At 41.9% G+C, this 16,937-nt stretch overlaps 1 protein-coding gene across 1 annotated transcript; it reads right to left on the bottom strand.

Annotated features, from left to right (window-relative positions):
- Positions 1-292: 292 nt before the first annotated feature.
- LRRC39 (leucine rich repeat containing 39) lies at positions 293-16,937 on the bottom strand. The gene is given in 9 exon segments (XM_073358295.1): positions 293-491; positions 2,032-2,184; positions 3,172-3,317; positions 5,067-5,203; positions 9,651-9,807; positions 11,203-11,308; positions 12,250-12,508; positions 15,247-15,504; positions 16,054-16,937. Coding segments are annotated over 7 exon segments (1,107 nt in total). The 5' UTR covers positions 12,459-12,508; positions 15,247-15,504; positions 16,054-16,937.

Here is a 16,937-nt window from a genome sequence, read left to right as displayed (position 1 = left end):
CCACACTCCTCTTTCTCTAAGCATATGTGTACTGTGGAGCTGGAAGGTGTAACTTCCAGTTCAAGGAGACATATCTGTTCTAGCTGTGATTAAGCTAGTGAGCTAAAAATAGAAGTGTCACCACAGTGGAACACATGGCAGGAAAGGCTTGTTAGTTAAGTATGTACCAGGATCATATTCGGGGTAACTACATTTCTGTTCTTAGCATGTTAGCTCATGTATGTCTCCTCAAGCTGGAATTCACACCTTCCAGCTCCAGTGTAGATACACCCTAATTCTGCTTGACTGCATTTTAATGTTTTCTAATATTTATTATTCATACTCTAGTTACAGGCAATACAAATCTCATACCTGCTCTGCTGAGTGACTCTTGAATATACATATGCATGAACTGAATACCAAACAGTTCCCGTTCCTCCTCCTCTTCAGTATTCTTGCATGGGGGAAGTGTTACCTGCAGCTGCAGTGGGTTGTCTCTGAAGTTGACAAATCTGGTAATTCAACAGAAAACATGACTCTCGGAGGTCCTTTCCCCCCCAACAGAGAATAACTGTTTGAAAACTAAATTAGGCTTCACTGAACAGTGCTTCAGCAAAAGAAAATGTAATTAAGGGCAATTTCTCAGGACATTATCTTTCAAGTAGTTTCTCTACTTAATGGTAGTGTGTTATGTGTTTTTCTTAACTGATTTAGAAATAGTCTTCATCTGAACATTATTTACATCACTTCTTAAAATGGTTTCTGTACCAAACTTGTAGTTTGTACAGTTTAACAAGGAATCCCTATCATGTTTAATATTTTGTGCACACACTTGAAAATATAGGCCTTAGTACCTGTGATCAGTGCCAAGGCCAGTTCAAGCAAATCTAGGATCTCCAGTGAACAAATTCTGGTGTTCTTACTATCCCTATGTTTATTTAAGTACATGTTTGTACTGCACAGTAAGATAATGTTATACATTTTCATAATATTTTGACATCCGGATACAGAAGCAAATGTTCACTCTGAAACCAGAACAAAATATTAAAATTAGATCTATTGCACATGAGAATTTTTATTTTTGGTCATGAAAACCTGCTGCAGAGTTTATGCATCCCTAGATATAGTAGCATCCCCAGATAACTTGAAACTTAGGATTTGCCATACTGCATCAGACCAGGTGGGTATGAACTCAACTGGCTATCCCGAGCCCCCGCTCATGCTACCTGGCTGCACTGCTATTTTTATCGTAGTAGCTCAAGCAGCACTTGCTCAGGTACGTGTACGCAAGCTGGGAATTACACCCTCAGCTTTCAGTGGAGACATAGCCTTAGTCTGGTATCCTGTCTCTGAGAATGGTGAATACCAAATACTTAAGAGAAAGCAACAAGAACCCTGCCATAGTGAATAAAAAAACAATCTGCCCATGAGGATTCGAAATGAGTTTTCCCCTATCAGTTCCTAGTTAGCATCTTGAAGCATTAAGATTTATAGCTCACACATTTTTATCCTCAAATATAAACAGATATTCTCATTCATATCCTAACATCCTTTTTTGAAGGATTTTAGGTTCTTGACCTCACTGATACCTTGTGGCAGTGAATTCCCCAGGTGAAATGTATGTTTTATAAAAAGTTCTCCTTTTATTAGTTTCTAATTGTTGCTTTTCAATTTTTGTCCCTTGTTCTTGTGTTATGAGAGAGGCTAAAATAGTGATGCCCAACTGTTCCACTGAAAGCCAGCATCCACAACCCTCACAGATCAAGAAGAGCCTAAAGATTCCTTTAATCTTTGGGACTCTAAATATTTACATTTGCAATAAATCCATTTGGTGAAATGAAGGAACTCAATACTGTCACAAAACTTTCTGGGCCAGATTCTCACCTGGCATAAATCTGTAGTTCCACTGATTTCAATGGAGCTATACAAGTTCACACCAGCTGAGGATCTGGCTCCCTATCTCCTCTTTGTTATACAGCAGTCTGCACCATATGATGTAGGGGAATTTTTAAAGGCAGCCTTCAGGTGCCTGCAGTGTTGTTGATATTTTACCTGAGATTTGTCATTTGTTGCATGCAAGCAGGAATATCCCGGAGTTTGTTGTTGCTGAGGACAAGCGTACTCAGATTTTTCATATTACTGATGGTTTCTGGTAAATGGGTTATTTCATTCCGTTGGAGCCATAAAGTATGTAGGTTCTCCATTCTGTAGAAGTAGAGGTTTCTACAATTAATCCAGCATTAGGGAATACTTGATGATTAACTATTAATTTAAAGGAGTTGATTCACTTCAACAGTCATGTATCTGATATAAAGAATGCAGTAACGCTTAACAGTCTTGGAGCATGTGTAATTCTGTGGGCAAGTTAATGACAGAAAGGTAAGGGAGGTGTCATTTGATTCATAAAATCTACAGAATCATAATTTCAGTGATTTCATCTGAACTTTATTTATATCACTTCTTAAAACGGTTCCTATGTTGAACATGTAGTTTGTACAGTTTAACAGAGAGCTGGGCTAACTAGTGGGATGACTAAGTTTGAAGGGGATGCAGAAATTGGCATCTGCATCCTTGGCTCATGCACATGTTCAATGGTGTCACCCTACGGCATAGTAGAAGGGATGTGCTGCCCTCCCCAGCTCCACACCACTGATTGGTGGAAATTTTGATGATACAGTGTGATACATTTGAAAGCCTTTTCTCCCACAGTCACAAAATTACCAAATATGGCAAACCTAGAACAATTATGTAGAACACATGTAGATATATATTCAAGAAAAATCAACTTTTTTTAAATTATATTTTAACATAGGGATGCATTGATTGTCTAAAAAGGACATTAATCTTAGGAACACAGGTTAAAGATAGGTTTCAGAGTTGAAAATTTCTACAGCAAGATTTAACTTGACAACAGGAATTTAATGTCTTATGAAGTATCAACTCAGTTACAAGCAATTTTCCTTCTGAACAAAAAAAAAATTAGTTCTCGTAATGAAATATTCTGCTTTGAGATATTCCAGTTATTTTAACAGTATAAGTAGATGATGCCATTTTAGAATAAGCAGCACAATGTTAAGTAGCTTGCTTTATTTTGTTATAAAGTCAACTTTGATACTTGTTAATATTTTAGAACAGAGTTGGGTAACTAGATTTTCAGTGCAGTGGAATTAAAACTAAGAATGTTTTTTTTACCTGTCAATGGTATCAGGAAGTTGCTGAAGTTTGTTGCTCCCCATGTCTAACCATTCTAGACTTGGCATGTTCAGGAGAGCTGAAGGGATGGTAGTAAACTGGTTCATACTCAGATCTACATGGTAAAGCTTCTTTAGGTCACTGAGCTAAATAGAAAAGGGAAGACTCATTAATATGATTCCTTACTGCACAGTCTGTACAAATGTGCATTAAGTGGTGTTCTATCAGAGCTGCTATTTAACCATCTTGGCCACAAAGACAGAAAAATTCTGAAAATACAACATGTTCTGGAATCCATGCCAGACAAGTGATTCTGAGTTGTATGAGATGAGACAGAGGGCCAGAATCTCATTTACACTATTGCTCCAGTGATGTAAAGGGACTTCAGTATAAATAAGAATCTGGTCTAGAGTCTTAAAATTTTTTTTTTGTCAGGAAACATTCAGTTGACTTCATAAAATAGGGTGACCGGACAGCAAGTGTGAAAAATTGGGACAGGGAGTGGGAGGTAATAGGAGCCTATAAAAGACAAAGCCCCAAATATCAGGACTGTCCCTATAAAATCAGGACGTCTGGTCACCCTATTATAAAATATTGCTAACATTGCTAGTCAAACAACAACCAGATAAATTTGGTAATGTCTGGTATTCAGTTAATATTCTATATTTATTTATTTTAAAGCTGCCCATTTGTCAGTTTTACAGACTTAATGTTTGGACTTAATTCTGCAAGGCACTGAGCACCCTCAGTCTCCAGTAAAGTCTGTGGGAATTGAGGTTACTTTAATACCTGTCAGTGCTATAATTTTTGTAACAAATAAATATCAGAAGTATTTGGTTACTTTGTAGCCATGGGACTGATACGGAGATATGGATCCCTTTTCACATGTATGTCATCGGTTATGATTCAGCCCAGGTAAGCAGAGAGCAAAAGTTATTACACTCAGCTGTTCTGTATCTGCGAAAGGAGTTAATTCACTTCCTTGTGCACATGCAGCTGTCTGTATCACACAAATCACTATCACAAGCAGCAGTCTTTGTAGAGAGACCAGTAATTGAATGGGGAGGGAATGAACTATACCAGGGTGGCCAAACTTACTCACCCTCCAAGCCACATGACAATCTTCAGAAGTTCAAGAGATGGGATGCGCCTGCCGAGGCTCAGGGCTTCAGCCACGCAGGAGCTGCCTGGCAGAGCTCAGGGCTTCAGCCCCGCTTCTGCTGAAGCTCCAAGTGCTGGCAAGCATGCCCCACGAGGTAGAAGCCCCTAGCCCAACCTCCCTGCCGCAGGGCAGAAGCCCCAAGCTCCCCCCCAACCCCAGTCTGGTAGGCAGAGGATATGGGGGATCCGCGAGCCACACTTTAACTGTAAAATAGCCACCTATGATTCGCGAGCCACAGTTTGGCCACCCTGAACTATGCTCTCACCCTTAAAGGTGACTTCTCTAAGGTCATACTTGAGCCAGTGGACCAGATCCTCAGCTGGTGTAAAACAGCATAGTTTAATTAAAATCAATGGCCTGATGCCAGTTTACACCAGCTAAGCTGCTGGCCTATTATTTATATACTCCCCTGTAAGCCTTTGCAAAATTAGGCTCAGTTCCTGCCAAAATTTAGTTACTCATATGGTTAGTCCCATTGGCTCCCATGGAACTACTCATATAAACAAAGTTTATGCATATTGTTAAATATTTGTAAAATCAATGTTTTAAAAATAAAGTGAAAACAACCCATCTGTTGGACAGTTCGTGCAAGACTTTCCAGTGGAAGTGTACTATGTCATTTTAAAGTCTAGAAGAAAACAGAAGTTCACATTTTTTTCCTGAGAATAATTTTTTTAGCTAGTGAAAACATTTAATAGATACCTATAAATAAAAGTAATGGTTCTTCTCAAACCTGAAGTGGAAGGTCACAGATATCCCTGTTCACAGCCAGTTCCAGTCTTCCCAGGCTGATGCAGTTACTTAGCTCTTTCGGAACAGACTTAATTTTATTATAACTGAGAAGCAGCTCTTGGAGGTTAGGCAGTTGGCCTGCAAAGGCAATAATCAAAGAGAATGCACCTGAATATTGGGTCTGAGGAATAAATTAAACCTTTCAGCTGTGAAGTACAGGGGTTAAACCTTACTGTATTGTGTTGGCTCATTAGCGTAGTGTGAGTGCTCTTGGTCTACTTGAAATAAAGACGCAGTTAATGAAAATTATGGGATTTGGTGTGACAGCTGCTTAATCCAGAAGCAGTGCTCCAACTGAGGCCTGGTCTACACTATGGGGTTAGGTCGAATTTAGCCGCATTAGGTCGATTTAAGAATGACTGCGTTCACACAACCAACCCCATTCCATCGACCTAAAGGGCTCTTAAAATGGACTTTTGTACTCCTCCCTGACGAGGGAAGTAGCGCTAAAATAGACCTTGCTGGGTCGAATTTGGGGTAATGTGGACGCAAATCGACGGTATTGGCCTCTGGGAGCTATCCCAGAGTGCTCCATTGTGACTGCTCTGGACAGCACTTTGAACTCTGATGCACTAGCCAGGTACACAGGAAAAGCCCCAGGAACTTTTGAATTTCATTTCCTGTTTGGTCAGTGTGGCAAACTCAGCAGCACTGGTGACCATGCAGTCCCCCCAGAATTGCAAACGAGCTCCAGCATGGACCAAAAGGGAGACACTGGATCTGATTGCTGTATGGGGAGAAGCATCTGTGCAGGCCAAACTCCGATCAAAAAGAAGAAATGCAAATATATTTGCCAAAATCTCACAGGGCATGTTGGACAGAGGCTACAATAGGGACACACAGCAGTGCTGCTTGAAAGTTAAGGAGCTCAGGCAAGCCTACCAAAAGACAAAGGAGGCAAACGGTTGCTCCGGGTCAGAGCCCCATACATGCCGCTTCTATGATCAGCTGCATGGCATTCTAGGAGGGGATCCTACCACTACCCCACCACGGTCTGTCGACACCTCCAAGGGGGGAGTCTCACACAACAGGGAGGAGGATTTGGGGGATGAGGAGGAGGAGAATGCACAGCAGGCAAGCGGTGAATCCGTTCTCCCCAGCAGCCAGGACCTTTTCATCACCCTGGAGCCAATACCCTCCCTAGCGGGATCCCCGACCCCAAAGCCAGAGAAGGCACCTCTGGTGAGTGAACATTTGTAACTACAGTACAGGGTTTAAAAGCAATTGTGTTTAATGTTTGATTTGCCCTGAAGAATTGGGATGATCTCCTGGAGGTACTCTGAAAGCCTTTGCAGAAGGTTTCTGGGGAGGGCTGCCTTATTTCCTCCTCCACGGTATGACACTTTACCACACCAAGTATTCTGGAATCACTGCAGCACAAAGCATGGCAGCAAATGGTCCTGGGTTTTGGTCGCATTCAAGCAACATTCGGTCTATATCTTTCTGTGTTAGCCTCAGTAGAGTGATATCATTCATGGTCACCTGGTTGAAATAGGGGAATTTTTGTAAGGGAACAGTAAAAGGACCCTGTTCATGCTGGGCTGTTTGCGCTTGGCTAAAAGGGATCATCCTGGAGAACAGACACATGGTGGGGTGGGGGGAGGCGTGTGCTGCACATCCACCCGAAAACCGCAACCCCTCCTTTTAAATGTGAAACCCAATCCATTGCTTGCTCTGGGAAAGGAGGGCACTGCAGTTTGAAAACATTCCCACATGTTATGAAGGCATAAGAAGCCAACCCTGCGTATCAAAAGGCTTACCATGGCTGACTGGAAACCGAATTCTGTTGCCCAGCCGTGTGTGATGTGTCACCCTACCGGCAGGTGCGCACTATAAACGGTCAAATGGGACCTTGTATCTAAAGCATATGTGCTGTCTGCTGTGAATTGCTTGACTCACTGTGGAAGAGTCTCCCTTTTGTTCTCTGAAATGTATCATCTTAAATTTTACTCTCCCTTTTTATCTCTTCCCAGGTGCAAATGTTTCTACGCTCCCCCTATCATCTCCGTCCCAGAGGCTATCGCAGATTAGAAGGCAAAAAAAACGCACTCGCAATGACATGTTTTCCGAGCTCATGCAGTCCTCCCGTACTGATAGGGCACAGCTTAATACATGGAGGCATTCAGTGGCAGAGACCAGGAAAGAATTAAGTGAGCGCAAAGAGCAGAGGCAGGACGCGATGCTGAGGCTAATGGGGGAGCAAACGGACATGATGAAAGGTTTCAGAGTAGCAGCCATGTTAGTCTGTATTTGCAAAAAGAAAAGGAGTACTTGTGGCACCTTAGAGACTAACAGATTTATTTGAGGATAAGCTTTCGTGAGCTACAGTGCATCCGATGAAGTGAGCTGTAGCTCACGAAAGCTTATGCGCAAATAAATTTGTTAGTCTCTAAGGTGCCACAAGTACTCCTTTTCTTTTTGGACATGATGAAGTGTCTGTTGGGGGAGCAAACGGAGATGATGAAGCATCTGTTGGAGCTGCAGGAAAGCCAACAAGAGCACAGACCCCTGCTGCATAACCGCATGCCGTCCTCCCCAAGTTCCATGGCCACCTCACCCAGATGCCCAAAAACATGGGGGGCGAGGCTCTGCGCACCCAGCCACTCCACTCCAGAGGATGGCCCAAGCAACAGAAGGCTGTCATTCAAACAGTTTGATTTTTAGCGTGGCTACAATAAACAATGTGGCCTTGTCCTTCCCTTCTCCCGCACCCCACCTGGGCTACCTTGTCCGTTATCTCATTTTTGTTTTAATTAATAAAGAAAGAATGCATGGTTTCAAAACAATAGTTACTTTATTTAGAAGTGGGGAGGGTGGTTGGCTTACAGGGAATTAAAATGAGCAAAGGGGGTGGGTTTGCATCAAGAAGAAACACACACAACTGACACACCGAAGCCTGGCCAGTCATGAAACTGGTTTTCAAAGCCTCTCTGATGCACAGTGCGCCTTGCCATGCTCTTCTAATTACCCTGCTGTCTGGCTGCTCAAAATCGGACACCAGGCAATTTGCCTCAACCTCCCACCCTGTCATAAATGTCTTCCCCCTTACTCTCACAGATATTATGGAGCACACAGCAAGCAGCAATAACAATAGGAATGTTGGTTGCGTTGAGGTCTGATCTAGTCAGCAAACAGCGCCAGCAAGCTTTTAAACATCCAAAGGCACATTCTTCCACCATTCTGCTCTTGCTCAGCCTATAGTTGAACTGCTCCTTACTACTGTCCAGGCTGCCTGTGTAAGGCTTCATGAGCCATGGGAGCAAGGGGTAGGCTGGATCCCCAAGGATAACTATTGGCATTTCAACATCCCAATGGTAATTTTCTGGTCTGGGAAGTAAGTCCCTTCTTGCAGCTGCTTGAACAGCCCGGAGTTCCTAAATATGCGAGCGTCATTCATCTTTCTTGGCCATCCCACGTTGATGTCGGTGAAATGTCCCTTGTGATCCACCAGTGCTTGCAGCACCATTGAGAAGTACCCCTTGGGGTTCACATACTGGTTGGCAAGGTGGTCCAATGCCAAGATGGGGATATGCGTTCTGTCTATCGCCCCACCACAGTTTGGGAACCCCATTGCAGCAAAGCCATCCAGTATGACCAGCACATTTCCCAGAGGTACTACCCTTGATAACAGAACATCAATGATTGCATTGGCTGCTTGGATCACAGCAGCCCCCACAGTAGACTTGCCCACTCCAAATTGATTCCCGACTGACTGGTAGCTGTCTGGCGTTGCAAGCTTCCACATGGCTATCGCCACTCGCTTCTCAACTGTCAGGGCAGCTCTCATCTTGGTATTCCTGCACTTCAGGGTGGGGGACAGCAACTCACAGAGTTCCAGGAAAGTGGCCTTATGCGTGCAAAAGTTTCACAGCCACTGTGAATCATCCCATACCTGCAACACTATGTGGTCCCACCAGTCTGCGCTTGTTTGCCTGGCCCAGAATCGGTGTTCCACTGTATCAACCAGCCCCACTGCCACCATGAGGTCCCAATTGCCACAGCCCATGCTTTCAGGAACATCTGTGTCCATGTCCTCATCAAAATCCTCCTCTTGCTAGCATCTCTTAGCCTGGTTCTGTGTATACTCCAGGATAATGCGCAATGTGTTTACAATGCTCACAACAGCAGCGGTGACGGTGAGCTGAGCGTGCTCCATGCTTGCAGTGGTATGGCGTCTGCACGGGTAACCCAGGAAAAAAGGCACAAAATGATTGTCTACCGTTGCTTTCACGGAGGGAGGGGCGACTTAAGACATACCCAAAACCACCTGCAACAATGTATTTGCCCCATCAGGCACTGGGAGCTTAACCCAGAATTCCAATGGGCAGCAGAGACTGCAGAAACTGTGGGATAGCTCTGTAAGTCGATCCTAGCCACGGTAGTGAGGACGCACTCCGCCGACTTAATGCGCTTAGTGGAGACATACGCAATCGACTGTATAAAATCGACCTAATTTCGTAGTGTAGACATACCCCCAGTAACATAGAATGGCTTGTTTTTGTTGTTGTTTTTAAATACCACTTACCAATCTCTTTAGGTACCTTTTCAATGGCATTTCGGGATAGGTCCAGTACAATGAGATTTTGAAACCTTCCAATGAATTCAGGAATTTTCACCAAACTAATTCTGTGAAGCTGCCATTCCTGGAGGTGGTTCAGTTTCAGTAAGCAAGAAGGTAACATATAAAAATAATAAAAAATAAAATCAGAAGGAAATTCCACTGAGTTTATGGAATGACAATAGACTAATTGTTAGTATAGGAAGATTTTGGAAAAATGGACATTTAGAGTTACGCTAGAGAGGAAGGAAACAGTTTTGTTTTTCTGATCAGTAGACCATATAACATGCAAAAATTAATTCCCATTACACCTCAAGAATAACCAGCCCTTCTGTTTGCACCCAGAACTTAGGCACCTGCACTGCTAAGACAGCAATGCAAGATCCCAGAACCAAAACAAACAAAAATGTTTGAACTTAAATGATGTTTAGTGTCTGTCATGTGGATTTTATAACATCTGTTCAAAACAAAATGACATTGTTAGGTAACTGCACTGTAGAATGTATTTACATGTTTTATGTTTAAAAAGGTATATTTTATATACCTATAACTTCCAAGATTGTACAACATTTCTAAATAATTGCTTGCTATAAAATGATTATAGAATAGATTTAGTAATTTAGTTTGAAATTCAATGCTCTGAGTGGGTTATACAGGATTTGTGTGGGATGGAGGGACTGTGGTTTGTAGGGAATTAAATCTTTCCCAAACTGCTGTGTAAGACATATCACCTCCCTGGACTGGAGCAGGCACCATGGCTGTTACAGTGTAAGCTGAAGTCACACCTTCACCAGCCTGTACCTGATCCAACTCCCATCAGTGCCAATGGAAAGATTCCCAATGACTTAACAGGAAAATTGGCTCAGGCATCTTGTCTTCAACTTCTCCTTCATGGTGGACACTGGAACTAGCATAAAGCCAGTACTGCAACCTGCAGGGTCCACCCTGCCACATACTCTGCAGCTGCCCACCTTTCATGCACTGGAACCATAGTGGTCCCACTGTTCTGAGAGCCTCTATGCCATTGGATGAATTTCACCCTTAGAAAGAGAAGAGAAAAAACCCCAAGAAATCTTTTCATTTTCACGTTTACAACACGTGACTTTCACATTACAATATATATCTGTGTAGTTCTGGGGCATTAGCAAAATTAATACTTCTTGAATGAAATGCATAAGACATAAAATACCATTAAGTTTTCCTCTTCATGTTGGAAGACTTTCTGGGCTGTGGGTTAGTGGTGAAATTACTTAGCATTCAATATTCTTCTGTTAGAATAAGCAAGTTTAGTTTCAATACAATCAGGTTTTATTTACATTCACAGCAATAATTCAACTCTCTGTCCCTGATCATCTGTGTACTGTGCTGAGCATATTGTGGGTACTTAATAGAGGAAAAGTAAGATAAGTAATATAATATAATATAATATAAAAGTAATATAAGCTGGGCTAAAGATGTAAAATAGCTTAACTCTGTAATCACTAACCATGCAACCCAAACAATTTCCTATTAATATTACCTTCCATTCTTCTTGTTCTATCTTTAATATAACCCTTCCATCTTCAGTGATGACTTTTTCTTTGAGCTTGGCTAAACTGACTCTTTCTTCCCAGACAAGCGTCAGTCTACAAAACAAAGAACTCTTTTTAGTTGTGCAGCTATTAATATGAGCAACATTTACTATCCTATTTTGATTGCCTCTTTTTGGCGAGAAGCCTTCATGGAGGTCAGACAAGTATTTATCTTCATGGGATGCTAGATACACTTTGGGAGGGCTGAAAATGTAGCAGTTCATTGGCTTAGAGCATTTACAGGCATTCTAATGTTTTGGGTAGTGTAAAATGTTTTGCAATTCTGTGAAATCATATTTTAAAATCTGTATGAAGTAAATTATTTTATAGAGATAAACTAACTTCTTCCATCAAGTTTTATAATGTTTCACCAAGAACAACAGGGGAAAAAAATAATGTAAGGGGACTGACCCAAAGATCATTCATTTTAAGGGAAGCTTGTAGTTTTTTTATGGGTGGGAGAAGCACTAAACTTCCTTAATCTTTTCATTTACACAGCCTCTAGCTGCTATAACATAGATTATCCATCCACAGACAGTAATCTGGTCACAGACAAAGGAGAGTTGACTTCTTTACATCCATATGTATGAAGTCCGCTTGAATTCAAGTAAAGTTCATGCAAGTCATCATAGACTAATAACTAAAGTTAAGAGAGCAAAATAATATTAAGTGGAGACTGTTTCTAAATGGAGGGCACTTGTCAACAACTCGTGCTATAAAAACATGAAGAATTTCTTTAACACTAGTGCAGCTCTATGAAGACAGTGGACACTACTGTAGTTTGATATATATGCCAGCAAAATCAACAGATGCACTAATTTCTATCTTCAGTTGAACGTAATTCTCCGGTAGACCTGAGTCTACAATCAGATTCCTTTCAATGAGAATTTTAAAACCTCAAAAATTGCAGGATTGGATCTTGCATGTTCCAGAAAAGACCAACCATATCTCCTGTGTTTAGTTTCACATTTCTTCCTAACTGCTTAGGAACATACCTGCCTACAGCCCTCTGTCTGAATTCCTTTTCCTTCCGTAGTTCTTCATTTATTTTCTGAATTCTCACTTCCCAAAGTGTCTTAACAGCAGAGAACGAGCCAATGCATGGTGCAGTTTCAGTCATGGTTCTTACACATTCCAGTTCAGCCATAGGTATCTGCTTTTGAATAGTAGTACACTGATTGCCAGCATCATTATAATCCAACATATGAGCTGGACATGCCAGGAGGAGACATCAAGGTAAAAAAATTGATATGCCTGTTTGATTAATTAAACACAGTCAATCAGTAAGCAGAGCTGATGGAACTCACGTCAACTGACTCCTGTCACGTATATAGAATATTTAATCATGTGTTCCTAGTTACCTCGTCATATAATACAAGAATAAGGAGAGAAGAACAGCCAGACCAAAGGTCCATCTAGCCCAGTATCCTGTCTTCCGACAGTGACCAATGCCAGGTGCCCCAAAGGGAATGAACAGAACAGGTAATCATCAAGTGATCCATCCCCTGTCACGCATTCCCAGCTTCTGGCAAAGAGAGGCTAGGGACACCATCCCTGCCCATCCTGGCTAATAGCCTTTGGGGGATCGATCTTCCATGAACTTATCTAGTTATTTTTTGAACCCTGTTATAGTCTTGGCCATCACAACATCCTCTGGCAAGGAGTTCCACAGGTTGACTGTGCATAGTGTGGAAAAATACTTCCTTTTGTTTGTTTTAAACCTGCTGCCTATTAATTTCATTTGGAGATCCCTAGTTCTTGTGTTATGAGGAGTAAATAACACTTCCTTATTTACTTTCTCCATACCAGTCATGACTTTATAGACCTCTATCATATCCCCCCTTAGTTGTCTCTTTTCCCAGTCTTATTAATCTCTCCTCATACGGAAGCCGTTCCATACCCCTAATAATTTTTGTTGCTCTTTTCTGACCCTTTTCCAATTCCAATATTCAATTAAGTTGAAAGGTAAAAACAGCGAGAAGATCATACATTCCACTCAGCACAGAATTAGCCTGTGGAATTCACTGCCATGAGCTGTCATTGAGTCCAAGAGCTTGGTAGGATTCAAAAAAGGTCAGAGTCTAATACAGATTATGAGAACATCCACAGTGACATAAACCAAGATTAAAAAGTATAAGGGTTAACCTTTATGCTTCAGGGGATCAGTCAACCAATAATTGCCTGGGGTTAGGAAGAAAGCTGCCATATAGGCCAGCTACTAATAATAGCCTGTTCGAAGGCTTCTTGAACATTCTGGTACTGGTGCCTGACAGGAAGGACACCTGGTCATTCCTGTGCTCCTGCCTGGAACAGTTCCTCTCAGCCACTCTTGTATCGGGTTTTTGTATTCTAGTAATGGGCTAGAACCATGAAGTTCAGATCTGGCACTGAACTCTCCCAAAGTTTGGGGCAGGGTTAGATTGGGCATATAGATTTGCAGGTCTCTGTAGTAATGCTAAGCCCACACTAAACATTGCATCTCATTTTTTATTATAAATGCCTCCTACTTGGTGGGAGAGAGAGAGGGAATACTGTCTCAAACACCCCGCTCCAGTCTGAAAAGCCTGAGAACGTTTTTTTTCCAGCCAGATAGACAGCTTGCCCTCCAACAACGAAAGGGAAATATCAATCTTTTCCCTATAAGTATCTTTCTTCCAATGGCCAGTGCAGAGTCACTTGTCTGAAGGAATCTTTCCCAGCATGCTTTTCTTTTAGCTGGCCTTTTAAAGGTGGCAGAGCCAAACCAGCTGCTGCACTACAATGGCTATTTGGTACCTACTTGCTAGATATTTCTGCAGCCAAGCTGATAATGTTTTCCCTTTCTCCTATGTTTTCCCTTTCTCTTATTATTGCAGTGGTGTATCAATAGCCAGATTGTATATAGGGACTTACATCAAAGAAATATAGAAGAATACAAACAGGTAGAAAAAGTATAAAGAAATGAAGACTTGAAAATGGCTCCTCATTGGAAAGAACGTATAGACTGGAGAATGAAGTTCCTCTGGAGCTACAATGATGTAAAAAAGAATTTGGCCCAACTATTTTTGCACTGCTAATGCTTAACGTGCTGTCAGAATAGAAGCTGTTGAGGGGAAGATGGAGGTTTTGACAGCTGGGGCTGCTGATGCCCAGGAAGGTGTGAGAGGTAGTTTAGTTTTGGCACTCCCAAAAAGTAGCTAAGGCTTTTTTTGCAATGGAGAATGGATGCATCTTCCTCTTCTTCTCTCCCCCCCATGGGTATGAACACAAACATCCTGATGTATATTCAGGGATTAACTCCCCACCCCAGTAGCCCTTACCAGTAACCAGCTATGCACTGCTCCTCATCCCAGTATCTGCGTTTGCACCCAACATGACTATACACATTAGCTAAAGGTTTCTGTTAAATGATTCATAACTGAATTTAAATTATTATTAGTAGGCTTCAGAGTTAACTCTCATGGAGACAGCTCAGTCAGTTCCTGCTTCTCATAACTATTATTTTAGGCTGTTTGGAGACTGGGAAAACAACATTCCAGCAGTTGACATTCAGTTCAAATTCTTGTACTATAAACTTATGTCATGTCAGGAACTGTGTTTGCTACCTAACTTAAGGGGCCCCCAGCCCCTGACTGGGACTTCCAATGCTACTTGTAATACTAAAAATTTGAAGGTTCTGTGGCAGATGGTGGATTCTTCAGTAAATTGCACAGCTACAGAAATCATGGAACACATGTGATCCCAAGTATAGGCTTTTGTTTTCAAACAGATGTAAGTATGTAACGAGAAGACTATGAAAAGCTGAAAGAAGAACGTTTTGACCCCACCCTTTATCCTTCTTTCTGGTAGACATGATAATACAATAGCGATCATGAACTGCCAGCAATTCAGAAGTGCATTCACAATTTTAGCTGTAAAATAACTGCAAATGTACTGTCTTGTAACCAGAGCTCCTGCCCATGATCACCTCCCCACATTCACTTCCAGACATATGGAAGCATTTTAGAACTTACCTAAATCATTTGCTGTATTCACAGATTTTCCACGACTCATTGATTTCTATGCAAGAGCAGAGCGAGGTTATGAATCTTTTCTGTGTTACTAATGTCTGTCTCTGATACAGACTCCAATTAAGTGAAATGTAATGCCAGCCCAGTTCTAATTTTAATCCATGACATTGCTGGGATATCACATGGGACTACTTTGCAAAGCCACAGAGCATTTACCACTGAATGTCTTGCCATTTTTTGGAACACAATAAGCTGTATAAACTGTTTATGGAATAAACAAACACAACAAACACAAATATCAATACTTGTGATCAAAAAGAACCAGTTAATATATTTGCTATGCCAAATAACACAAATCTAAACAAACTAGATTAGAGTTAGAATGACAATAGTTTGCTTTATACTGGCAATGCTTTGCTGCAAATAACACAGTTACAGAAAAATATTAAATATTTGGCTACTGTGAAAAGTATTATAAAGCAAAATTAAATCCTAAAATGCACTATATTTGGAAGAAAAAAGAGTTGCTTTATATTGTTCTGCTCAGTTACACTTGTAGTAAATTTAAACATTTGTGAAATTCCCAGACACTCTGCTATGCAGTTCTTTCTTTTCACAATAAAGTCCAGGGTACCCGCTGAACAGCGATAGTACTGAACCAAGAAGTAGTTCACTCAGTGCTTCTGGATGCAGAAGGAAGAATTTGAGATGTTTTGTTTTTGCTGGTTTTGGGGTTTTTTTTAAAAACTTTCATAAAGGGCCATATTGTCCTCCATGCAGGAAAAACCTGCAAAGGAAACTGAGTTTTACCTTGCAGGTATGATCCATCATGGGAGCTTGGATTAGTACAGGCAGAAGTTCGTCCTCTAAAACAGTGGTCTCCAAACTGGGGTGCGCGAGATTATTCCAGGGGGGGCGCAGCAGCAGTAGTGCCGCCGGATGGCCCTTCACTGTTTTTTTTTCTTTGGCGGCAGCTCTGCACGTCTGCGGCTGGTGTTCCCCTCTCGTGGCCCACCTGCAGCAGGTCTTCCATTCTTCTTCCGTGGGTGGCGCGCCTGCGGCAGGTCTTCCAGTCTTCTTCCGTCTCAGGCAGGTCACCCTGGGGGTGTGCGAGCCAAAAAGTTTGGAGACCACTGCTCTAAAATGAGGGCTTTGTTGAAATCAGTATGAATCACAGGACACACAGCTCTCTGATGACCAGCTGCTTTTCCCAAGGCAGTATAGTTCTCTCAGGAGAGTTTTGCTATTCTCTGGGACCATGGGTCTCGCTCTCTGGGAATAGGGATGTCATTAAGTTAAGAGAAAACCAGTGTACGACCAGTATGACAAGATCATAACTATATTAGGCTTCACAATCCCAGTGGAAATAAAGGGATGTGATGCTGTGGGGATTGGTCTCCCGCTCCGCTCCCTTTTCAGTCAGAAATCCCAACAGCTCATAGAACCTGCACAGAGGTTTCCACAGGATCAGGAGAAAGGGGAACTTGCATAGGGGATGCTGCTGTCCCTCCCTTCTACACTCCCACCCAAGCAGTACTTGACTGTGCTCCTGTTTGCATGACAATTCCATCTGATAAATATTAAAGGTGACCTTTCTGGGAAGTGGGGTGTGTCTCTCTACCTCAAAAAAGAAGCAGGCCACAACCTCATGGATCCTCCAAGAGCTGAGCACATCTCAGACATGGCTTCTGGAG

The sequence above is a fragment of the Lepidochelys kempii genome, chromosome 8 (genome assembly GCF_965140265.1).
Source record: "Lepidochelys kempii isolate rLepKem1 chromosome 8, rLepKem1.hap2, whole genome shotgun sequence".
In the NCBI taxonomy this organism is placed as follows: Eukaryota; Metazoa; Chordata; order Testudines; family Cheloniidae; genus Lepidochelys; species Lepidochelys kempii.
This window is presented reverse-complemented; position numbering and strand designations above follow the sequence as displayed.